Source organism: Alosa pseudoharengus, unplaced genomic scaffold (assembly GCF_046254945.1).
Source record: "Alosa pseudoharengus isolate Yale_2024_CS ecotype anadromous, Long Island Sound unplaced genomic scaffold, YU_APseudo_1.1 YU_APseudo_1.1_scf_11, whole genome shotgun sequence".
In the NCBI taxonomy this organism is placed as follows: Eukaryota; Metazoa; Chordata; class Actinopteri; order Clupeiformes; family Clupeidae; genus Alosa; species Alosa pseudoharengus.
Genome location: NW_027468576.1, coordinates 6718423 through 6745291, shown reverse-complemented (window position 1 = coordinate 6745291; position 26869 = coordinate 6718423). Strand labels below are relative to the sequence as shown.

Here is a 26869-nt window from a genome sequence, read left to right as displayed (position 1 = left end):
TGCGTGGAATCATTGTGTAAATATAACTAATTTATCTTGATTATTTCAAATATACAAAATTAGCTAAATAAAGTTATATTTCTGAGGTCTTTATTGAGTTAATCTAGTGCTGATGTGTGTATGGCATGTGTGTGTGTGCACTGTGATTTGGTGCACTAATATAAAATATTTATTTGATCTTTTATTTAGACTTTATTTCTTATCATATTTCACTTTATTTGATTGTATCTTGTTTTATTTGCCTGATATTTAATTGATTTAATTTGTTGTTTGTTAGTCTGAACTGGCCTGAAATGCTCCACATCTGCTGTTTTCCAGTAAATAAATAAAATGTGACCTCGGCTTGAATAGTAAACATCTACGGACTGTAGCCTATCTGTTTACGTCAGTCTTCCACCCTATCCATCTCATACTCCTTGCCATTCACAGTTCTCGTCCCTCTTCCATGGAAGGCCTCACGGTGGCTGGAGAGCTGAAAGCTCAACCCCACAGAGAGCGCACTGCCTCAGGGATCACGATCTCTGTAACAGCCCCACAGCAGGACCTGTCCAGGGAACATATTCATTAGCGTCCTGGCCACAAACCAACCAAGGTAACTTCTCTCCTCTCCCCTCCAACCCCCACACACCTCCTCAGAGGCTGCCCGTCACATGGAGCCCAGGCTGGAGGGCATGTCCGAGGAGGAGCACGAGAGCAAAGAGCCCAAAACAAAGATCAGGGGCTGGACACGGAGAGGAAAAGAAACAGTCCTTTCAGGAAGTTCCATCCATCTGATTAATCCTGGCAGGACAGAAGGGGCTTTTTGATGATGGCATTGCAGATAAAGTGAAGCGAACCAAAAAACACACACTTTGAGATGACAAGAGACAGAAACACACACACACACACACACAAACACACACACACACACACACACACACACACACACACACACACACACACACACATATATACACACAAAAACTTAAAAACAGCCCCAGTGCGCCTCTAATGGAGGCCATGTACTGACACTACTAAACTGAAATGAGCTGCCGCGCTGTCCTCTATAAAAAAATCTGTGGTGGTAGCCGTGAGTGTGTGTGTGTGTGTGTGTGTGTGTGTGTGTGTGTGTGTGTGTGTGTGTGTGTGTGTGTGTGAGAGAGAGAGAGAGAGAGAGAGAGAGAGAGAGGGAGAAGTGGTAATGGGACAGAGGTGGGTTTTGTGGACTTTAATCAGCATCGGCGGCTCTGGAGCGCTGCCAGGAAAGAGCTGACAGGTCTGTCAGGATGGAGGGAAAGGAGGCCTCTCATCAGGCCAGGGCTTCATCCAGAGAGAGAGAGAGAGAGAGAGAGAGAGAAGGACAGAGAGGGTCTATCCAAACACCCACGCACAGGAGAAACATAGGCATATGTTACCTGAAATTCCAACTCACTTCACACACACACACATACCACAGTGAAGTTGGTGGAGAAGGTGCCCAGGTGAAAGGGAGGTGATAAACAGCTAGCTATATGATCGCTAATACAAAAAGCACGCTTGCTGCTCGCTGTAAACTGTGAAACTGGGTAAGGCCTGTATGGTGGAGCTTAGTAAAATGGAAACATCTGGTTAGCAGAGAGTGGAGCCAGGTGCTAGCTGATGATGCTAACCGACTAAGACATTCACATGCCAGCGCTAAATCAGTGGACATATGCTCGGTCACTCTGCAAATTTCCCCCCCCTTTAAACCCTAAACTTCAGCTGACCCCTTTGGCCTTCTCCAGGGCCATCAATCTGCCATCTAAATGACGTGGCAGAGCCAACGAAGATCCTGACAACTGCTTTCTACACCTGCTGCAACCCATTAGAACCAACCAGGGGTCTCAAATTGCATGGGCTGGGCTGGACCAAATCAGTATGTTTGGTACGGGAAAAAAAATACAAGCGAATTTAAAAACCTGGGTGGGCAGAAACAGGCAAGTTTGCGGACAAGCAGAACATTTGAGCGATTGAGCGTGCATAAATGTTTGGAGTGGTCTTAGGGCGTGCTGGGGCGAGTTAGCAAGCGAGCGCTGAGCTGTGCTGTGCTGAGCTGAGGTCCGCTGCGCTGCGCTGCCTGACCTGAGCTGAACTGTGGCAGAGGCGGAGAGGCTGACGGCCGGGCCTCCCAGAGGCCTGAGGAGGGTCTTAGCGCCGCGAGGCTGGGACCAAATCCCCCTGTGCCAGGCGTGCGTGAGAATATGTGAAACGGGACCTGAGGCCCTGACCGCCAAACATGGGCAGGAAAACCGGCGGCAAGAGGCAGCGGTGGCAAAAAAACATGCCTACGCACCACACAATGTACAAAACTCAGTGGAGAGGGCACTTGAGACCTGGCCGTTTAAGCCATGTGTTTGCATGAGTCTTATATAAATACACATACATACAGAACACACACACACACACACACACACACACACACACACACCAACACACACACACTTTAAATAATTTATATACTGTATACACAAATGGAAATGAGTTTTGTATGCTTTTATGTGTGGGAGAGAGAGACAAGACACAGAAAGTAGAGGAGAAGAAAAACAGATACAGAGAATGAGCAGGAGAACAGGGAGATGGGAGAAAAAAAAAGACAAAAAAAGAAATGGCAGAGGGGAAAAGAAAAAAATAGAAATGGTAGAAGGAAAAAAAGAGTAAAAATAGGAAAAATAAAAAAAATAAAAAATAAAAAAGAACGAAAGAACGAAGCTACAGGACAGAGAATGCGAGACAGAGAAATGTAAATGCTTTTGTCCACAGTTGACAGCATTTGATGGGGTATTAACTCATCAGTTCTCCCCAAAGTGTTTTCTTAATGGTGGGGCTTGGACAGGAGGAGAGGAGAGGAGAGTAAAGTAAAAGAGAGGAGAGGAGAAGAGAGGAGAAGAGAGAAGAGAGGAGAGGAGAGGAGAGTAAAGGAAAAGAGAGGAGAGGAGAGGAGAGGAGAGGAGAAGAGAGGAGAGTAAAGTAAAAGAGAGGAGAGGAGAAGAGAGGAGAAGAGAGAAGAGAGGAGAGGAGAGGAGAGTAAAGGAAAAGAGAGGAGAGGAGAGGAGAGGAGAGGAGAGGAGAGGAGAGGAGAAGAGAAGAGAGTAAAGGAAAAGAGAGGAGAGGAGAAGAGAAGAGAGTAAAGGAAAAGAGAGGAGAGTAGAGTAAAAAAAGCAGAGGAGAAGAGAAGAGAGGAAAGGAGAGCTGACTTACGGTGAAGGCCTTCCAGGCAGTGGAGTGGGGAGCGGATCTGGAAAAGAGAACACAGGCTTTTACTGCAGAGCAGGAAACAAATCACTCACAGACTAGCCCTGCAAAGCCGCTGCCAACACTGGAACACAACGGGGCCCAATCCATCCAGGGAGTGTTTTCTAACAACATTCCACAACACAGCCATTAAACTGTGATGAGTTTGTGGTCAGCATATAACTGTGGCCAACAAAACTGCCTAACAATTTATTTTAGGACAACAGACACCTACATAAGCCCCTGAAGACAACTGACATAGACATACATAAATGTTTATACTTGTAAATACTTAAGGCTGATCCATTCAAGTAAGTGTCAGTAAAAGCTGTTTTTGTCAACTTTGATGTCAGATGACAAGGTTATATGTTCAGCTTTGTGAGGAATGACATACCAAGTTATGACAAATGGTTTTAATAGATAACTGCATTCCTAGTGTGTTGGCCCGACATAGTGTGTCTTGTGAAACCAGTAATTGGCACATAAAGGCCGTTTTAAGACACCAAATCAACAGTATTATATAATTTCTCCTGGTTATCACTATGTTCTTTGAAACCTTTTGTGAAGAATGTCTTATTAAATTAAATTCCGACTAAGGGGATTGCATCATATAGTTTTAAATCTTAAGTTGCAACTCCTGCTGGAAGCCAACACACTGACAAAAGAAATTAAATTCACTGCATTCAAATAGCTTTTGATGTGTGCTGTTGACTGCGCGTCTACACAGTGTTATTTGCCAGAGTTGCTGGTTTATTCAGAGACAGTGTGTGTGTGTGTGTGTGTGTGTGTGTGTGTGTGTGTGTGTGTGTGTGTGTGTGTGTGTGTGTACCAGTGCCTCTGGCCCTGACTTAGACCGACACTCACCGAACTTGACAAAGAGAATGCCGGTGGTGGAGACGGTGCCAGCGGCATTGGTGGCGACGCACTGGAAGTAGCCGGTGTCGGTGGTGTCCAGGTTGCGTATGCGCAGGCGCGAGCCGTAGGTGGTGGGCCGGTAGGAGACTCGGCGGGGCTCCTGGACCACCGGCGCGTCATTCTTCAGCCAGCGCACGGTGGGCGGCGGGAAGCCTGACACGTGGCAGTGCAGCTCGGCCGTCTGGCCAAGCGACGTGGTGATGTTGTTCATGGGAGCTTCCAGCTGGAGGAAGGGCTCTGCGGAGGGACGCGAGAGCCCAGAAAAGCCACACATGTGATAAGCATCCATTCCAGAGCTGCTGCCAATCTCTCTCTCACACCAGCTTATTTCACATCATGTTTTCACTTCAGGAATTCTATGTGCATGCACCTTTGTGTGTGTGTGTGTGTGTGTGTGTGTGTGTGTGTGTGTGTGTGTGTGTGTGTGTGTGTGTGTGTGTGTGTGTGTGTGTGTGTGTGTGTGTGTAATGGGGGAGGGGCACTATGTTACCATTATCAATTGGTATGACATACTGTTTTTGACTAGGTCGTACTGCGTTCACTATAGAAGTGGCAGCTCAGGGTACTGCATCAGAGTCTCTGTATCAGAACTGATGACCATGAGTGAAGACACTGCTCTTTATCTGATCCAACGTCCATTCATGTCATTTCACTCAATAATCTAAAATGGCAAATAGCAGGAATGTTCACTATGCTTTGTCATTTGGCTTGCCTTTAAAATCATATACAGTAAAAGCTAGTAACTCACTCCATGACAAAATGTAGATGAAAGAACCTATTAAGAATGAGACACTGTGTGTCATTGTTACTTCAAAGATTGAAGTCGATTATAGAGTGAAAACATGTACCCATAGATACAGACGTCAGCATAGGGAAGTGGTCATGCAGGAAATTACATTATAGATGATCACCATTAACCATGGTGACTTTTGACAAATAGACTAAGGATGGATGCTTTAAATTATATTAAATGCATTTCAAACCACTATAAATCTATTACATATAGCATGCTGGAAGACTGTTGAGCCTTATGAATAGTCTTATCTCAAATTCCCATGTCAGACACACTGGAGACAACATTCAGGCTCCACTGCAAACAGTTGGCCTAAGAGCTTCACTAAAACATGTACAATCATATCTTGTTTTGCATATATGAGGTGCATTGGTTTGGTGCACTGGTAGCACATTACTTGTCGGACGGCATTAGGTCCAGTGGAGTACCTAAATTCTACACACTTTTGAACACATATGGTGCATCCTTTTTATGTAGCCTGTCTCCCACAGTCAAACGAGATCCCCTTTTTAGCAGCTGGGCTTTCTGCAAATTGAATATCCTGCAAAGTTTCAGCTTCATAGGAGAGAGGCCAGTTTGGCTCCTAGTGCAGCAGACATGCAGGCAGTCAGAGTCTCTCTGCTGAGGCCCACTCTTAAGCTGAAGCAGACCTGCTGGCTACGGGCACCACTGTCACTCTATCCTCAGCACAAACCCTTCCTGCATAGCTACAGCAACAGTGTGGGACTCTCTCTCTCCTCCTTGCCCTCTCTGTCTCTCTCTTGCTCTGTGAGTGTGAGTTGGTGTGAATATTTGTGTTTGTGTGTGTGAATACCACTGTGTCTGAGCATGTGTGTATGTGTGTGTGTGTGTGTGAGAAAACAAGAAGAAAAGTGGCCTGTGAGCAGTTGCTGCAAACAACTTTAACTGTCGTTTCACAATCCTTTATGTGATATTCTGTGGTTGCTGCTGTGGTGCTGAATAATTAGCCTCTCTCACCAGGCCCAGTGTCTCGCCAGAGGGGGAGACAGAAGCTCTGATGTCGGTGCCCCCCCCCCCTGCCCCCCTGCCCCCCTGCCCCTCTTCTGTCCCCAGTCTGAAGGCATCGTGTTGCCAGGAGGCCCACATCAAAACAGTGTCTCCACAAGGGCCACGGAGTCTTTGAAGGGCCCGCTACAGCTCACTCGCACAGACTAACACAAACAAAGATATCTATGGGAATCTGTGCACTCCCATATGCAACTGATGGGAAAGAGACGAAAGAGAGAGAGAGAGATAGAGAGAGAAAGAGAGAGAGAGAGAGAGAGCAAGAGAGAGAGAGAAAGGACTGACGTACACACATTTTATATCCACAATAATTCAGGGAAAGTACCAGATGGTGGGCTTGTGTATGCGTGTGTGTGTGTGTGAGAGAGAGAGACAGGGATACAGAGAGGGAGACAGAGAAAGGGCAGCTCAAAGGGAGAGAGGAATGGAGGCGAGAGAGTGAGAGAGTGAGAGAGAGAGAGAGAGAGAGAGAGAGCGTCTGCTGACAAAGATCCCAATTTCGATATCTGTCAAGAGTTTCCTGGGACATCCTGTATCGGGTCATGTGATCTAATTGAGTTTAGTGTTCCCTGTCCTCCCTGCACCCTGCACTGCTGATCCAGGAACTAGGGGTCAAAGGGCCACTACCTCTCAGCATGGCCTCTTCCCCTGCAGAGGGCCACTCCCACCTCCACACAGTATTCCATTACCTCCACGCTCATTCAGCAGGTGGGCTTCCCCAGCGCTGACCCAAGCAACAGCATTCGTTACTGAAACCTTCAACACAAACGTCCAGCTGAGAAATAGATTCTAAACATAATATAGAGCAGGTCTCAACTAATGTGTTATTGCTCTTGTGTATACATACAGACCGAGTTTTATTTCATTTATGTATGCCACCATAATATAGCAATGCACTTTCCATAAGATTTGAACTGTATATCAACTCAGAAGACATTTGCATCTCCTCAAAGCGATTCTTGTCATTCCTAATGTTGGTCCTGGGTGCATCTCAGAGAGAGAGAGAGAGAGAGAGAGAGAGAGAGAGAGAGAGAGAATGTGACTTTGACGGTTGAATTAATAAAAGTATATGAGGTCCCTCTGCCCCGCGGGGAGATGTGGGGGTGGGCCAGGGTGGACGGGACAGGGAGAGGCCCTGAGGCCCCACAGCTGTGAATCAACATCCACAACATCATACACATCTCACACAGGACCAGAAGAACGAGTGTGTGTGTGTGTGTGTGTGTGTGCGTGTGTGTGTGTGTGTGTGTGTGTGTGTGTGTGTGTGTGTGTGTGTGTGTGTGTGTGTGTGTGTGTTTTTGTAGGGTGGAGGAAGGGTGCAGGAGTAATCAAGAGAGATGGAACCAAGACAATGAAGGAGAGAGAGACAGAGATAGTGGGGGAGAACAAGAGAGAGAGGGAAATGGATGGAAAAGGAGAGAGAGAGAGGAGAAAAAAGGCTTTATCTGATTCTTTTGTCTCTCCACTGTGTAAATCTCCAGTGAAGGTTGGCCTGTCCCTTGCATAAACATGGCGTGGAGTGTCCTGGGGATGTGTTTGATCTGATAAGTCCAGACAAAGAGAAGCCTACTGTGCTGGGCTCACAGGCCTGCTCTCCTCTCTACCACCCTCTCCCTGTTTATTTGAGGAACAATTTCTGAGGAGGATGCAACTTCTGCAATGCCTTATTTAGACAACAGAGAAGTTGTGTGTGTGGCAGTTAAGTCCACACCTTTCCTTGAAAACCATCAGTCATGGTGAGAACATCTCACTGACTCCAGCTTAAGCGCTCTGTCTAACAAAATGATTTGTACTGACCTCCGTTACTATAGTAACCCCAGTATCTGTATTCAAACATTCTACTTTTTATTTGTCTTGGGTTATCACTCCAGACCAATTTAACAAGTGATTGTCCACCATGGTTCCCAGCAAGTCTGAGCCAGAGCCCACAGACTCTGTGACCTGGGGTCAACTGGACTCTGTGACCTGGGGTCAACTGGCTGCAAAGCCCTAATAATCCAGCAGCAGTACAGGGTAAATGTTGTTGTTTGCTTTTGTGACTGCGGCACGCTGGTGACCCCGTTCCTTTGTCGTGGGGGTGCTGGCCGAGTTTGGGGACGTTTGTCTTGGCACGCAGCAAGCCTCCCTACTGGACACTCTGCCTAGCGGAGGGGTGGGAGGGACAGCGCTTGATGCTCGAAACACTGGACTCTTAAAATATAGATTTGTCCGGCGTGTCCCCATGGAGGAAGGGTTTATCTGACAAATATAGACTGTGTAGAGCCCTCTCCTCTTCTGCTTCCCCGCCAAAGGGCTTATGCGCTATTTGCTATTCAACTCAACTAGTCCATGTATGAAAATGATCACAGTCCATTAAAAAGGCTGAAAAGGATAGCAGCTGCTTAGATCAGCCTTTTAGACAGCCTAAAACGTTTAACTTGTTGATCTTTCATGAACTTTTTGACAACAAGGTTCAAATAAGTCTATGCCATAAAACAACCAGAATAATGGCAAAACTGTGAAAAATAGAGGACTGTGGCAAAGATCAAGCAGAACAGCTGATTCTCAACTTCCACAGTTTGCATTGGAATAAATCTCAGTAGAATTGACAAGCTGTCTTTTCAATTGACTATGCCCATTTTTTATTTGTCAGTCTCATGAATGGCATAACTTGCATTAACTGAGTTTACATTTGAATTCCCAAACATCTGTGCCTCATAGAATCTTACTGCCTTTGCACTCTCGTCCTCACCTTCCTCTTCCTCTCCCAAAGCACCCACCTTCATCTGTTGGGGGTGAGAGAGGGAAGAAGGAAGCTCTCCCCTCCAGGGCTCATATCCTCCATCCCTCCCTTTTAATCCCCTCTGTCCAAACAGTCTCTTGAAACAATATACAAACACTCCCGATATGTCCAACGGATGTTAGCTTTGCATTTGAATTTAGCCACGTAGCACTGCTGTTGGACATGCTGATGGCTTAGGCACATGCTTCTGGAAGGAATTGCGACTCTCCAAAGCAAATGTACAGTATACCGCAAAAACACACACACACACACACACACACACACAGACACACACACACACACACACACACACACACACACACACACACACACACACACACATTTCTTGCCATCTGGGGGTTTATTTAAGAAGCCCCTGCTGCTGCTTTGCAGGCCTGATGTGATAATGGCATGATAATTCTGCTGTTTGCCTGATAGGAGCTGAGCGGGAGGGACAGGGCTCTCTTTGTTCCCTCCTCCCCAGGCCTGCACAGATCCAACCAGAGATGAGATGAGGGCTCTTATGAGAAACACCCAATGGTGGTCCACTGATACACCTTCCTACCGTATGGGCCCTACAGAGTCAGAGGGACTATATCTATCACTCCATATTCATATAGGTGCTCTGGGTTACATATGCTCACTCTATAAAAGCTCACAAAGAGCTCAATATCAATTTGCAGACCTAAAAGAATACAGAGATGATGTCTTCATTTAACTCAAAAGAGTCATTTACACAGTGTATGTGCTTCGTTTCCCTATAAACACGCATTCTGCATGCATTTCCTTGAGCATTCAATCTGTGCTTTAGATTCCATCCCTTTTTTCCTGCGACTGCTTAGAGAAAGAGTAGAGGTGAAACTGATCCTTTAAGCTGTTGAGGAGCAGTAAGTGTTGGGCTGCTCTGCTGAAAGTGGTCTGGTAGGAAATGTGCAAAACAGAGATTCTCTCTCTCTCTCTTCAGCCCAAATGACATAAATAAATGAAGACTGAGTTTTCATTAGTCATTTTGAGAAGGCATCGTGCTCACTTAATCCTGACAAATGGGTAGGACACTGTGGCAGATGTACAGACAACATTAAAGCTCAGGGCCTCGCCTGATCGATTCCCCATGCCTCTCCTCAGCAGTCTCTAGGAGCAGATCAAAAGCAGGGCCACCAAAGTTCCTCTTTCTTAGTAGCTGACCTTTTGGTTCCTGGCAGAGCTTCCTGGAGAGGACCCAACATGCTCAGCTCAACTTAAACACACACACACACACACACACACACACACACACAGTCTGTCGGTTCTGTATGGCATCTCAGACCTGGGACTAGCTGCGTCTCTGGGTTGTGTATCTAAACAGTGACTCATCCCAGTTCACCCTGGGTGAGTCTCTCTAACTGCCTTAATGAGGATATTGTGTGTTCACTCTGTTGCTTTCCCTGGCCCTCCCTGGCTGCTGTTCCTGAGAGGGAACTGAAGGATAAATCCCTGACTGGTTGACAGTAATGCTTTCATATTTTCTACGATCATACTTACAATGATGACTTCACGCTTATAGAGAGCATTATAGGGATCCCTTTCAGTTACTTGCCGTTATAACAGTGAGAGAAAAAAAGCGAGATTTAGAGGCGTGAACAGTTATTTAGACAGATCGGTCCAGACAGACGGAGGAAAGTGTACACAGGCGGGGAGTGTGGCCAAGGGTTTGATGAAAAAATACATCATTTCCCCTTTGTGCTCACAGTTTTAAATGTCAGGTAACCAAATCGCTTGGAAAGTCCGGCCTCCCATCCATCAGCTATTTTTAATATTGCAAATTGCCCGACGGCTCCCAAATAATTCCCGCTCCCCGCTCGACGTGAACTTCCCAGGGTTCCGGTCAAAAGCGGGAATAAATGGGGCAGGGGAAAGTAATTCATCCCATCAAGTGCACTCCAATCAGCCCCCACGTCAGAGCTGCGTTCCTGGCGTGTGAGAGAGCGAGAGCGAGCGCGGGTGACCGGCCGGCCTGAGTCATGGGTTCAGACGGGCTGATAGAGACGTGGCTGGCTCTGAGGCCCGGGGCCCTGGAGAGATATGCGAGCAGGTTCACAGCTAAGAAAACACGAGGAGGATGCTGTATTCTAAAGCTCCAGACATGGCTGCCAAAGGTGAAACTCCAAAGCTTTAGCTGTTTTGACAGCAATGACACTGCCAAGAACTCATAAATGTATAAGTAGGTATTGTATTGCATTGCATTGCATTGCATGTGTGTGTGTTTGTGTGTGTGTGTTTGTGTGTGTGTGTGTGTGTGTGTGTGTGTGTGTTAGCATATGTGTTTGTGACTGCATGCTCCCTAGACCCCCTCATATGTATTTTTTATGTATGTGAGAGTGTGAGTGTTTTTACACTAGACAGTAAACTCAAACCACAACATATGACCGAAGCATAACATCAGCGGCAGCCGTCTGCTTAACTGCACATCTGTGGAGATGGCACTGGATCTAATCAAGGGCTTTCAGCGCTGTCAGTCAACCCTGTATCTACGGCGATAAAGTGCATGGCAGCGAACCTCATCAGTGCCGTGGAAACATGTAGGAATTCCCCCCACAGGTGCCTTAGCGAGAGCCAGAGGTGATGTCACTCACATAATGAAGCTCCTTCACCGTTTTGACTTCCTGCTACCGATGCATGCTGATAGGCCCTGAGCCAATCACAACCCTGAATGCTGTCAGAACCAGCCATCACGGGCCAATCCCTGGTGCAGACATAACATACCCTAATCTTGGAATCAGTCTGCATGATTAAGGATACCTTAAGTTAACCACCTTCTGCACAAAGCAGTATATCTAAGCCAAAACCTACTTCAAATTCACCAAGTGCATTGGCAGAATATGATTTGTGTCTTACTTTTGACATTGAACTGCTTTACTTAAGACTTAAGGAGAATAAAGGATCAGTGTTTTTGTATGAGAATGTAGCTGACTGTAGTCAAAATGGCTCTTACCTTTCTGAGGTCCAGTGGAGGCATTCCAGGTAGAGGCCGCAACCATGTTAGGATCAGAGGGAACGTCAGCTCCTGAGGGAGACAGAGGGAGAGATTTGTGTGATCAAGAGAGAGCCACAGCTCAAAGACATCCAAGTCTGTTCTCGTGTTCTAAGAGGCCCTGGTGTTTTGGCCTGCTCTGTGAAAAACAGCCTTTACGTGGCCAAGTGTTTGAGAAACACTAGAGGCAATATGTGATTTGTGGACTCTTAAACAAAGAGACCGAAGCCAGCTTCTCTAAAATGGACTTCATGCAGTCCTGTGTGCTACCAATGAGAAATCCATGGAGTGAAGTGGAATCAGCAAGGCCTTGAGCAGCTTTTACAGCTCAGTAAAATCAGCATCAATGCCACATCTTAAATCCTCCAGCACAAGCACGAGCTTCCTCACAAAGCGCTCAGACGTGATGCATCAGCCACTACTGTGCAGGCCGGATTAGATTGCTGTGAATCCGCCCAATATCAATAGGTGATGACAGATTTTGGCTCTTCATTCCAGCGGACCGTGATGCTCCGCTAACAATGAGTCCTTTGGCTGTCCCCCGGCCAGAGATTCCACTGCTCCCCCAACAGCAGACAATAAACAAAGAGTGTCCTCGGGCTCGGCTCGCCGTCAGTCTGGCTTTGTGCTTGTGGCCACTGCTCTCCTGCCCGACATGACAGCCGCTGCGGAGCGATGTGCTCCCAGCTCCACGGATCAGGCATTTATGGAATTTTGCTCTTTGATCCTTGGATGGGTCTTATTTTTTTTTCCGGGCCAATTCTGTTCTGTCCGTCATGGTACATCCCTGCCAATCATGTACAGGGAAATGGACAGGCGTGTGCTCCACCTTTCTCTGTATGTCATTCTGCTCTCCCCTGCATGCCCTCTCTCTCTCACATTCCTTTATCTCCTGTCTTTATCAGACATGCTCTCTCTCTCTCTCTCTCTCCCTCACTGCACTCCTCTTCTCTCATCCCTTCTTTCCTGTCCATCACCTCTCCGCTGCTTCTGTCCTTCTTTTTCTCTCCCCTTCGCTCCTTCCTTCCCTCCATGTCCTCTCTAGCGCTGGTCAGCTCCCTCTCCTCTCCTCTCACTGTCCTGTAAGCTGAGAGTGTGCTTCTCGGTGCTGGTGGACTCGGGTAATAGATCGCACAGACTCCCCGCTGCCTGCGCTTGCTGAGGAGGATAAATTGCAAGGGTGCTGACAGGCTCGGAGATCCGCTGGCACAGGCTTTCAAAAGGGGGGTGTTGTATGGTGGTGGGCACACACACACACACTCGTTCACTCGTTATCCAATCTCTTCGGCTGCTTCTGCCATCCAAAACACGATTAACACCTCAGAGCCCACAGGACCGAGCCGAAACCAGGGAGGTCCAGATCAGCTCAGCCACACTCACCTACGCCCGCAATATCCTAAACTTCCTACAGTGCTGTTGCAGGAACACAGAGAGAGAGAGAGAGAGAGAGAGAGAGAGAGAGAGTGTGAGAGAGAGAGAGCGATGATTTCATTATCAGGTCTGTTTATTTTCAAAAGAAGGGAACATTGGGATGTCTTCTGGCTTCTCCTTGTCTCATTCACTCACTCGCTCTCTAATTACTTTACCACAGTAGCCATTAATTACTGTCAAGATGAGGAGTTAAGGCATATGGTGGTTTCAAAGAGGACGCAGACACTGATCTTTAGGTAGAGTGCAGACAAGCTGAGCGCTGTTACTGGATATTTCCACTATAAACACACACCCTTATTCTAACAAGCAAGACAGAGAAAGAGAAAGAGAGAGTGAGAGAGAGAGAGAGAGAGAGAGAGAGAGAGAGAGAGAGAGAGAGCGCAACAGACGACCCCTCCAGCATCAAAACTGACCACGGACAGAGCTGAACTAAAAACTGAGAGTGACATTGACAAATGGCAGACAGTGTGGGTGCAGTCTGGCCGTTAAAGCCGAGGGCCCACATCTGAGGGTCTGGTGGGCCCAGCATCTGTGCTCGTTTTAGTTTCATCTTCCTTCCCCTAACTCGTTATATTTTGGTGTTTTCAGTCAGGGCAACAGACCAGAGTTAAAGAGTGAGGCACAGAGTAAGATGGACTGACTGAACCAAAGAACAATGCAGAGGTTCAGTGGCGCATCTGTTCTGCCTGGAACCCATGGAGACACACTGGGCTTCCACACAGCAGGCGTATGAGGCCAACACACAACATACAAATGGCTTTCTGTGAAAACAGCATATTTAACAGAAAAAAACAAATTATGCTCTAAATGATGGTTATCAAAATTGTTTGCTGCATTTCAGTGAGGGTGTATATGTGTTTATATGCGGCTTCATAGTATTACAAATGCAAATTTAAGGAAAAAACGTGAATTTCATTATTATCTTCAGATGTTATCTGTTAATGCTTGCTAATGGCAACATCTTGCATTTTGTATTTGTTACAGTGCTTGTAATGCCTTGACAGTACTCTCCCCTTTTCCCATGACCACAGTTCAGTTTGGATTTGTGTGGAATGGAATAAGCAGTACAGCATGAGAGACAGAGAGCAGTAAAAGGTGGCATGCGAGCGCTGAGGAGAAGAGGAGAGGAGAGGGCTGGAGAAGCTCTCTTTCTGAGGGGGCTGGGAGAGCAGGCAGCAGAGAGGCGTGACTGTGTTAAGTGGGTGTTAATACAGGACTTAACGCACACGGTGTTTAGAGTCACAGGGCCCCTAATGAGCCTATAACACACACACACATACACACACAGTCACACACACACACATATACACACCTGCTACAGGGAGATAGTACTGTTGCAGACAGGATCTAATTAATGTATCACCTCTGAATATATGTGTGTGCATGCGTGTGTGTGTGTGTGTGTGTGTGTGTGTGTGTGTGTGTGTGTGTGTTTGTGTGTGTGTATGTGTGTGTACTCTGCACAAGTTCCTCAATATATTTGGGAGTAAGCTGGTTGTGTATGTGTGTGTAAGTGTGCATAAATATGTGTATTTCTTTTTGTCTGTGTATGTGTAGTTTTCTAATGTGTGTGTGTGTGCGTGTGTGCGTGTGTGTGTTCGTGTCTGTGTGCCAGTGCTCGTGGCAGCTGAGTGGGGCAGGTGTCTGAATGCCTCCTGGGTCTCAGAGGGGGAATAAAGCAGAGAGCAGGCTTATTAAACCAGCACACTGATGACAGCAAATGTCATTTGCCTGTGTCCTGCCTCCCGCTCATGTTACCGCCGCTCTGGCCAGCGTGGTCACTCCAGCCTCGGAACAAGCCTCGCCTCGCCTGCCCCGAGAGGGCTGCCATCTGGCCTCCACAGCCCCCGACGCCAGGCGAACGCCACTGGCTTTCACACCGTATCATTAAAGCGCTCGCTGGCAGAGCTCCACGACTCCACTCCACCACTGGGCTAGCAGGAGCGCAGCGCAGGGAGTTCATCTATGGGAAGCTCTGCTCCAGGAAATACTAACTGTACATTTCTTTGGATGGAAAGAGCATATGCTGAATGACTTAGTGTGCATGGACATATATATATGCGGTCGTGCAAAAAAGCGTTTTGTGTAGAGAGCTGACCGGGCAGAGCCCAGGGGCAGCGATGGTGAGAGGGGCTCTGCAGAGTCTCTGTGTCGAGCGCATACCTGCGGTTTCCCACGACTCCCACACGCCTGCTTTCTCTTCCCCCGACCCTCCACAAAGGGTCACATCTCTCGCGGTCACGGGTGACCGGCTGTCACGGACCACCGGCTGCCCAAACAGACTCACTCCAGGGCTCAGCCAGGTAAAGACACCAGGGAGGGGGAGGCCTCATGTGCTGGGACTCCAGAACGAGGGACAAAAGAGAGACACAAAGGAGCAGAAAAAGGAGGAAGAGCAGGATACAGGAGGAAGACCATGTGGACAGAGACACAAGGGTGGACAGGGACACAAGGGTGAGGGGGCTTGTTTTGTGTTCTTGCGGAATATCAAAAAAGATGAAAAGCATTTTTCCTCCAATTAGTGCACATCTGCAAGCTAACCCATCATTAGATAATCAAGAAATATCTGGAAAATTGGGGGTAATTTTGAGATTAGCATTCTGGTGTTTCCCAACAACAAAGGCTGTTTTTTATTAGGACCATTTGTTAATGCTACCCTAAAAATAGGCTGATCAGAAAGAAAGAAAGAAAGAGAGAAAGAGAGAAAGAGAAAGAGAGGGAGAGAGGGAGTGGAGAAGAAAAACAGGAACACGTCTGTTGCTGTCTGGCCTCCGGCCCACAGGTCTGATAACAACACATTTAACGCACACAGGCTGATGAATTCATATCAGCTCTTCAGCATGCAGCTGTATGTGCTGCGTTGAACTGAGCTCCAGTCTGCACTCTGACACATCTTTTTCCACTTTGGGATTATAGTATTACTGTCCTCCACACTAAAGATGTCAGCCACGCGAGAGATGCAGCGGCGGCCCCTCTCTGTGTCGCTGTCAGCTCCTCGGCCCTGCAGAGCTGTGTTTACACTGATGGATAGCGTATGAATGAGGGGGTCTGCACTGGAAGATCCACCTACATGTACACACCACAGCCAGGGCCCCAGGCCAGGTCGCTGGGAAAAAAACACCGAAATAAAACGGGAATTTAAATTTGAGCGGATACGCATGGCAGCTAATATGATTGTATGATTTGTTCATAATGTGTAATTACAGCTTTTATGCGGCGAGTGAGATTGATGTATGAGCTCTCTGAAACTGTTATTAGGGCAGATTTCTACCTCCTCTCTCGAATTTGTTGAGGAATTTCATAAATTGAAGGGTGTTCTGCACATAAAACAGCATCTCTGAGGAGCATGAGATATTCCCATTATGTGTGGAGGAGGATTTTCGTTGACTAGTTGATCCATAACAGCCTCCAGAATGTGCTGGAATCTCTGGACATGTACTGGACCACTGGCAGGAGTCCGGAATATAAGAAGTCTAAACACATCACTGGAAAACCGGCAATCGTAAAAAAATGCAGAAAATGCAGAAAAAGTACCAAACAAAATGTCTTTCTCTCTCTTTCTCTCTCTCTCTCTCTCTCTCTCTCTCTCTCTCTCTCTCTCTCTCTCTCTTTCTCTTTCTGTCTCTCTTGCTGTGGCTTGCGTGCAGCTTCAGCCATCTCAACTGGGGCCCTGGACCAAGTCTGGCCTGCTCTAATGAATTATTAGCGCAATTACAGTGGGCACTGCATCATGAGTGGAAAATGTGATTGTGGCGCAACGCTGGAGCGTGTCCTGCTCGAGAATAAAGACGTCCGACGCGGGGGGAGAAGAGAGTCCGAGGCTGATGAAGCTGCTCGTAAACTGCTGTGTTTTGTGGTGGGCTCCGGTCCCAAGTCGGAGCTCTGGAGTTTATGTTGGACCGAGCCGCGCTCCACTGTCAGTGCCCTGATGTGAGCTGGGCTGAGGGACGGCAGGAGTGCTGGAAGAGAAAGAGTGAGAGAGAGAGAGAGAGAGAGGAGAGAGAGAGATTGGAAAAAGGAAGATCGATGGGAAAGAGAGATGACTTTCCCACCTCTGCGTGGGAACATGAGGGGTCAGCGAATGAGGGAGTAGAGACTGTGTGTGCACACTGTGAGCTGGGAGAACAGAGAGTGAAGAAGAGAGAGAGAGAGAGAGAGAGAGAGAGAGAGAGAGAGAGAGGAAGGGAGGGAGGGAGTACAGAGGGGAAAAAAGAGAAAGAGGTTCAACTTCTCCATTTGCTTGGCTTAAGCTGATTCCAGTGAGAGGACAAGCACCAGGGGACGTGCGGAAGGGGAGGCTGGAGGGAAAGGAAAGAGTGGCGTGTGACTGAGAGACAGACAGAGAGCACAGTCCACCTGGATGCCCAAGAACCATGGCGGAGGAAGGGGGCTGGGAAGGGGGGGGGGCAAATGAACCATACTGGAGGAAGTAAGCTCACAGTAACCCAACATCTCTTCCCCACTGCTCAACATGAGGAGGTCGGGGAGGGTAATGCGATAGCCCAGCCCTGGCCCAAGAGAGCCCCAGTGAGCTGCTCCAGGCCTCGAGTGGATGGGAGGGAATGGGAGAGGCCGGCTAGCTGGCTAGTGAACCCAGGCAAAAGCACTGAGCCGCTGAACCACCGCTGGCTGTAACACAAGGGCCTCTTCACATTAGCACAACAAACAGCAGACAGGAACAAAGCTGCCAGGGCAGGTAACCTGCAACCCCAACCACCCGGCCCCTTCCTCCACCCCCACCTCCACCCCCTCATAAGTATGCTATGGTATGCTGGCCTATGATAATAAGGCAAAGAGGCCACTGCTAGCCAAGGGACGGCTTAGGTGACTCGTCTCCAGGAGAAAAAAAACATGCTGATGAGGCCTGCTCCTGGTCCTGGTCAGGGCAGAAAACGAGAACTATCCCATCGGTGTCACACACTACTCCTGAATACAATGACCTTCAACCAGCTCATTATATTTCTTTCATTTTACTTTTGTTGCATATGGGATTTTGGTTTACGTAAAAGTCATAACCCCCCCCCTACTTGTTTGTGACCGCTGTGTGTCCATGACCACTGGACCATAAGGCCACTATTACATGTCTCTGGGCAGCAGTAGCCGAGTAGATGGAGAGGATCACTCCGATATTAGCTGCTCTTTTGATGGGTCACTAAAGAGGACTCAGGCATACACAAGAGAGCTGTGTCCTGTCACTGGGAGGAATGCTTTGATGGATGTCATGGGATCAAAGCTCTCAAGGCCAGCTGCCTCAGGGCTCAGGCTGATGTCTGGCTTCACATAGACGCTCTCTTGCACATCTTACACATACACACACAGTCAAACACACCCAGCAACACACCATCTCTCTCTTACACATCTTACACATACACACACAGTCAAACACTCAAACAAAGGGGTGGCATAGCATAACAGCATTTCATAGGGGGTCACAGCCAACAAACGGAGATATTTGTATCACACACACACACACACACACACACACACACACACACACACACACACACACACACACACACACACACACACACACACACACACACACGCACACACACACACATACAGTATATATATATATATGTATGCATGCACTCACACACATTCCCCTCCACACAGGCACACTTACGTAAAGTCACAGACAAACACACCCACAGATCCAGTGATATGGCGCCGGGCCCAGAGTGCGACTGACGGCTGTATTAGCGTGGCTCAGGCTTGCACAGGTGACATGTGAGCCGGCCGCGGGTCCATTTCAGGCCGATGCCACCGGGCCGCCACCAGCCTGTTTGCTCAGACGGCCTGCGGGCCGCGCTAACGGGAGATTGCCTTACCGTTTAATGACCCTCGCCTTCACGCGGCACAATCTCACGCCAGCTCGGGTTGCACCCGATTCCGGTGGAATGTTCCGGATTGTGGCGAGCGCCTACCACCTACTGTAGAACTCATTTATTTTCCCGTGACAGGCGGGCCTGGGTGGAAGGAGGCAATCGTTCCATGTCAAGTCGACGATGCGTTGACCCCCACCCACTGACATCGAGCAGGCTGCTCCAGCACTGTGTGGGTCTTGATGTATGTGGGGGGATCAGGTGAAGGGGGAAAGGCATACATCATGAACACCGGTAAGAATGGAACTCTCCCCTCCAGCCCCAACACAAACAAAGCCACACATGTACACACACAACATATAGTACATGCATGCACAAATACACAGACACATGCACGCACACACACGCGCACACACACATGCACACACACACATGTGCTACGGTATAAGATCCAGGGCAGATGGGAAGTGGAATGCAAACATTAATGCAACTGGATTTGGATGTCGTTGTGATTTAAGCATCACGAGAGACGTGGGATGTAGTCCAAATCTGCTCCGTTGTTGTATTGGAATGTCCAACTGTTCAAGGGGATCTTTCCCCCTTCATCTCCGCAGGGAGAAATCCTAACTGATTGGAGGGGAGTGATGCAGGAAGCCTGCCTTACTCTGGAGATCAATCACGTCTCATCTTAAACCAGTTAAGGCGTGGTGATTGGCCTTGGCCTGACAGTGATTGAGGAAGATCCTCTTAAATTGGACGTGCAGAGTTCCGGCCTTACCCATCATGCATTGAGCCTGTCTTTCATCAGGGTGCAGCGTGCCCTACGCACCCCGGACTCGACTGCCAGCACGCCACCTGGTCCACACCTGTCAGGTGTGCCCTAAGCCATCCCATCAGTGGCTGGCACACCCTGCCTCAGTGAAAGCACTGAAAGACACTTGGATTACTCTCAGCGGGATCAAACGCCCTCCGGCCCAGGTCTTCACCTCGCCATTAGCGCCAACACAACACGGCACAACAAACCCGGCGGCAGGCCATTTAGCCTGAATAAGGGCATCTGGTGCCAGCTGGGGGCAGATAAAGCATCTGGCATTCCCTGCCTGGACGTGCCAAAAACACCCGTCTCTCCGACCCTCCCTCTCGCTCCGTAAGGTGGCTGGATAATCCCTTTCAGTTCGGGGAATGGCACGTACGGGGAGGCTTGGCCGGGGCCGCCTGGAAAACATCTGGAGGCTTATGAGGCTCCCCGGCCGCCGGCAGGGGAGGCTTTGTCACCTGACCCAGTGGTGTGACAGTCATGGGGAGATGAAACAGATTGTGGGCTCCTCAGGGCTGCCAGTAAAAACGGCAGGCCTTCCTTCCCCGTTACTTCTGTGTTATTCCTCCCCAGACCCACGTTCTACAGAGACGCTGGCAAGCGGCGGCGCGGGGCGTGTGTCAGTGCCAGTGGGCTGTCTGAGGCATCGGCTCGGCTCGCCACACACCGCCCTGTCAGTCAGCGGGCACGGCCTCGTGAGTGCACTACTGATGCAGACTAGGAAAATAATCATCAACATTCCTCAGGGCGAGATGTGATGATTAATACAGCAACAGAGAGAGAGAAAAAAAAAAAAAAGAGAGAGAGAGAGAGAGAGACAGATGAAGAGAGACAGATGGAGAGATAGATAGAGAGAGGAAAGGAGAAAAGGAACAGAGAGACAAAAAAAGAAGGAGAAAGAATATATATGGCAGATAGGAGGAAAATGAGAGAGAACACCCCTGCGTGACATTCCAGTGAAATCCAAAAGCGTTCCATCTGGGGCTTGCATAAAAATAAGTCTGACATGTCAGCAGACCTACTGCCTCTTCTTGGGAAATGTTAAAAGGAGTCTTTGAGCGATCCGCTATATTAAAGAATAACATTATTTCTACAGCACAGAGATGCATGCTCCTGCTGTGTGCGCTGTATCTTTTTTTCTCCCTGACTAACCACGGAGGCCCCCAAAAAGACGGAGTGGCAGCAGCAACCACCAGTGAGAAGCGCCACTGACTGTCAGTCTCTGGACTCAGCCTCTCCACATCTGGAATGTTGGCCCATGTTTTGGGACTAGAGTGTTCAGAAAACCCAAATTCAGTTTCCTTGGGAATGGCTGTTGGTATTCAAATTGGCACTGAGGAGCGACAACTCACGGCTAGGCTCTGTCAAAGGCTGTCAATACATCAGTATCCTACAGCTGCAAGGAGCGGTCGACAATTAAAACGAAAATGTGGAACAAAGAAGCACTTCAGAGAGACCGTGTGAGGGAGAGACCTTGTGATACTGTGTGATTAATGTGTCATCTACTCTTTCCAGGCACTGGAAGTGCGGACAAATTGTTTTTGACCAAAACGTCCGCAGATTCCAGGCAACACTTCATACGTGTGTGCCTGCGTAGACACAGCGCCTGAGGAGAGGGGGAACAGTGAGTGATGATGTGGGGGGAGGCCTGGATCTGTTTAGGACCCTGCTTAAGGGGGAAAACGGACTGGGAGGGAGAGAGTGACAGCCTGAGAGACAGACAGGCATGCAGACAGACTGACAGATGGAGCAAGCCACTTGCCTAATAAGAATCCCCTCGCTGGAAAAAAAAATGTGTCCACAGAAGTGTTTCCCATACCGTGCCCACCGAACACTGCTCTTGAATGGATGTGACGACAAGGAGGCCAAATGCTCCTCTGGTCTTTAAATGCTGGAGTTGATAAAAGTCTGTAGTCTTACACTTTACATTTACTCATACCAAAAAGAGTGCATATGTTTCAAACAAGGACCTAGGAACAGCAGTAAGGAGGTTCTGAGAGAGTAGAGGGTTGGGGTAAGTGTGTGTTTATGGGGGGTATTTGGAATGAGGTCAGAAAGCTCTAGAAAGCAGATTTCTGGAGGTGTTTATTTACTGAAGACAGCCGGATAATGGCCTCACGTGTAATGGGCGTCTATCGTTGGGAGCCCCTACTGTGGCTGACCCGAGACTTCATTTCCCATCAACCCCGGCTGAGGCATGCCTAAGCTTAAGCCTCAGTTCCACTCCCAACACCCCATAACTCCCCAGGAATGTCACAGAATCCATCATAACAACCTTGGACAAGGTAGAGGAACAATGAAGGAAAAATATGGAGTAGAGGGATGGAGTGGGTAAGAGACTAGAGGAAAGGGTATAGAGATGGGGGGAGAGAGGGATGGAGTGGGTAAGAGACTAGAGGAAAGGATAAAGAGATGGGGGAGAGGGGGATGAGGTACAGTGAAAGGAGGGATATTTGGCTGAGATAATAAGAAGGACTGACAAAAGAGTTAATGGTCATAAAAATACAAACTAACCTTAAAGTGGAAAGAGCATGTATGCCGCAGAGAAGAAAGCACAGAAAGTGAACAATGCATTAAAACCATGCACACAAAGCTGTCTTTTGTATGACCTCATTTCCTGTTGGGACTACGCGCGCAATGTCCCGGCTCTGGGAGATGAAAAGCATTCTCTGAGGGCTGATGCTGGTGTGCTGCTGGGAGTCTAACACAGACCATATTGACCCCATTCCTCAGCGTTCACCAGCAGGCCAAGGCCCGGTGCTCACTCTGATGGTTCTAATGTGCAGGTAACCGGGGGAGACCTCCGCAGACACAAACCAGACAGGAAGTGGGCGATCTGGGCCTGATTAGCAGCTTTGGTCACCTCTGCTAGCATCACCACTGCCATGGCCACTAGCACATGAATGACTCATACATCTTGTCCTGGTTTGCTTCTGTTTGATTTAGGACACATTCCTCTCTCCTGGTTACCTCGACCCCTCTCCTTTCTCCCCACCACTCCTCCAGCCACAACACTTCCACCACCTGACGAGCCTGTCTTAGCCTGTCTACCTAGCCTGTCTACCGAGCCTGTCTACCTAGCCTGTCTACCGAGCCTGTCTACCTAGCCTGCCTGAAAGCCCAAACAGACAAGTCAAAGACTGGGGAGGATTACCCAGTACCCTAACACAACACGGCGGCTCAAAAGTCCAGGATACAGGATGGGTTATGAGTGGGTCTGTGTGGATGTCTGGAGAGAGAGATTGAGATTGGATGTGTGTGTGTGTGTGTGTGTGTGTGTGTGTGTGTGTGTGTGTGTGTGTGTGTGTGTGTGTGTGTGTGTCCAATATCTGCACCTGATAGCATATGGAAGATGTCTACATTGTTTTGATGGTTCTTTGATAGTTATCACATGCACAGAGTTTGGAGATCAGACGGTCGCAGCAGGGGTTGGAATGGTTTGAGGCAACTCTTTAGTGCAGGCATGTCTGACTGGTCAAGCTCTTTGCTCTGAGCAGAAACCAGGGGTTCCAATCCACACATCCTCTGGCAAGTACAGAAACTTAACTTTTCAAAAACAATAATGTCTCTACTTCCGACTTGCTCAGTGTATGAACAGACAAAATTGGCTACAGCTACTTTTTTGTTATGATTGGTCCACTGACAGTGGCAAAAACAAAAGTATTTAGGTCTTGAAGCCATTCTACTGCACCATAGCTGTTGATATTTTCTCAGAAACAAAATAAAATAAAAAAAAACGCTAAAATACTATGACCGTGACTATAAATTTCAGAAATGTCCTGCTGCTAAATGTGCCTATTTTGGGGGACTGGCTACCACAACGGGGCAGTGAGGGACTGCCAGCTCCTGCCTGAGCTTGTGCGTCTTTCACGGAGGCCTGATAAATATCTGCAGCCAGCTCCAGCTTCCACAGGGGCCGGGCTTGTGGAGTGGTGGACCGAGGTGCCCTCTCCACGGCAACATGAACTGGAGGCAAAACGCCACGCCGGATCCCACAGGACTTAGCCGGAGGAGACCGCTGCTCACTGCCACTTTTTCCATTTCCACCCCCACCACCATGACACTCTACCTCAGTCTCTCTGTTTTCCTCTTCCCTCTCTCTCTCTCTGTCATCCTCTCTGTCTCCCTCATCCTCTCTCTCACTCTTTCTCTCTCTCTCTCTCTGTCATCCTCTCTGTTTCCCTCATCCTCTCTCTCTCACTCTTTCTCTCTCTCTCTCTCTCTGTCATCCTCTCTGTCTCCCTCATCCTCTCTCTCTCACTCTTTCTCTCTCTCTCTCTCTGTCATCCTCTCTGTCTCCCTTATCCTCTCTCTCTCTTTCTCTCTCTCTCTCTCTCTGTCATCCTCTCGGTCTCCCTCATCCTCTCTCTCTCACTCTTTCTCTCTCTCTCTCTGTCATCCTCTCTGTCTCCCTAATCCTCTCTCTCTCACTCTTTCTCTCTCTCTCTCTGTCTCCCTCATCTTCTCTCTCTTTCCCCTCTCTGTCTCTCTGTGAGAGTTAGAGCCTGCTGTTCTGGGAGCTCATGGCACTGGTAAAGGTTTGATTCTGCACATCTGGAATATCTGCCCCGCCAGTTAAAAGGCCGTCTACACACACTCTTTGAAATGAGCAGCCATCACTGACGGTCCACAGAGGCCCCTAGACACACACTCTCACACACACAGACACACACACACACACATACAAAGACACACACACACACACACACACAAAGACACACCACACACAGAGACCCTTAGCTCTTGTCCCCTTGCCATGAAGAGTGTTTTATCAAGCCTCCTGTGTCTACTCATAAAAGTCAAAGAGAATGGGTGTGAGAGTGTGTGGAAGAGAACGGCAGACAGACAGAGAGAACAGCAGAGAAATTGAATGAACTGAATTCACAGAGACGATGATGGAGACAAAATGAGGAGACAAAGGAGGAGAGAAAAGGAGACAGTGAATGGAGAGAAAGAGAGAAACGGAGAGAGTGAATGGAAAGAGAAAGAGAGAAAGAGAGAAAAGGAGAGAGTGAATGGAAAGAGAAAGAGAGAAAGAGAGAAAAGGAGAGAGTGAATGGAAAGAGAAAGAGAGAAAGAGAGAAAAGGAGAGAGTGAATGGAAAGAGAAAGAGAGAAAGAGAGAAAAGGAGAGAGTGAATGGAAAGAGAAAGTGTGAGAGTTGGAGTGGAGGTCTGGATCAGCAATGAGTTTCTGCAGTTGCACACACTTTACACACACACACACACACACACACACACACACACACACACACACACACACACACACACACACACACACACACACACACACACACACATAAAGCTTGCAGGTGGAATGTCTCACCGTCTGTCGGCCTATCGCCTCCAGAAACACTCTCACTCCTCAACCACTTGGGCCTGTGGTTTCACATCCTCTTGCACTCGTCCGCAGTTCTCCCACTCTCTTTTCTTTGGGAGCTCTCATTTCTTTTCGGTTTGTCATTCTTTCTCCTCCTCCCTCCCTCCACCACTCCCCCCCCGCCCCCCTCGCTCTTTTCCTTCTTCCCGTATCTGCCGTGCAGCCTGCGTGAGTAAAGCCCTATAGAGCAGTATGCTAAGCCTCGCAGATTGTGGTCACACTGGAACAATAAACACAGATGCTGAGTGGGAGATATTTCAATGCTTTCCTTCAGCATGGCAAATAAAACCCACCACCAGTGCCCTCTGCTAATAATGACTTTCAAATGCGCGTCTCCCCTCGACGCTAACTACGTGCTGCTTTAGCATGGCAGGGCTAAGACCGCAACCTCATCGTGATCTCTGTGCTATATTTCACAATGAGAGGGGACGCAGCTCTTGAGAGTGGGTGAGAGTGGGGGGTGGGGGCCTGACTGTGTTATTCTTCTGGCAATTTTAAAGAACTCCACTCAAGTCACAGTTGGAGCTTTGACACGACAGGGTCATTACTCATCCATCATCGAATTCCCCCTCGACCGAGAGCCTTGACCTTCGCTGACCTTTGAGTCGGCGGGGTCAAGGCGTGCTGGGGCCGTCTGGTGACCCCCACTGATGACTTCTGCAAGCCTGGGGGAGAAAGACTGGAAAGGGAGTGGGGTAATGCATTTTACAGCATGGTCCGTGTGTGTGTCTGTGTGTGAGCATATGCATGTGTGTGTGTGTGTGTGTATGTGTGTCCCAAGCCAACTGGCACTACCACATAAAATTTAGAGAAAAGGATTCAGGCCAAACGATGATGGAACAGAGTGTTAGGATCCAAGGTTTTTGAGAGCATATATATATGAGAGAGAGAGAGAGAGAGAGAGAGAGAGAGAGAGAGAGAGAGAGAGAGAGAGAGAGAGAGAGAGACAGACGGTTATTGTGTGTGTGTGTATGTCCAGGCTGGGGGCTCTTTGGGACGGGGGGATGGATATGGGTGTTGATCCAGACACTCTCTCATCTCACAGGGCTCCAGACAATTGTATGAGTATCAGCCAGTGAATTACAGCCCTGGACCCTGAGCAACAGGCAGCAGCACAGCACCACACAGTGCTGGAGGCCCAGCTTCAGTCATCGGCTCCCCATACACATGCATCAGGGGACTGAGGAAATACACACACACCCAGTCAAAACCAAAGCTAAACATGCGTGCGCACACACACACACACACACATATTGTCACACACATACAGTATTCAGATGCTCAAACTACACACAAAGTTGCTGCACACACACATACACACACAAACACACCATCCCTGTCCATACAAACAGGCACATCACAGGAGATGGACAACCGGGAATAATAACACCAAAGCGCTGTGGTCTACCTAGACTAACTGGAAAGGAACGTGAAATAAAATGGCCTGCAGAAGTGGCATGACTTCCATGTGTGGGGCCAGAGACGCCTTGCCTTTAACAGGGATCTGAAAACAGTTTGCTTCTCACAAGCCGCCCAGAGACGATTCCAGCTGCAATTTCACGCTGATATTTGGGGGACAGTTTCCACCGAGACCCTCCTACCTAATCACAGGGATCATGAGAGGCCACATCATAAGCCCAGTGAGGCTTGAAAGTGCTTACGGGCCATACACACATACACACACA

The 26869-nt window shown here is 48.4% G+C and overlaps 1 protein-coding gene across 1 annotated transcript in view; it reads right to left on the bottom strand.

The window, feature by feature from the left end:
- Positions 1-26869, bottom strand: part of ror1 (receptor tyrosine kinase-like orphan receptor 1) — a 110779-nt gene that overhangs the window by 24943 nt on the left and 58967 nt on the right. The window contains exons 2-4 of the mRNA XM_076276100.1: positions 11695-11766; positions 4093-4380; positions 3196-3232 (exon numbers count right to left, since the gene is read on the bottom strand). Coding sequence (XP_076132215.1) covers positions 3196-3232; positions 4093-4380; positions 11695-11766 — 397 coding nt within the window. The remainder of the gene's footprint in view (positions 1-3195; positions 3233-4092; positions 4381-11694; positions 11767-26869) is intronic.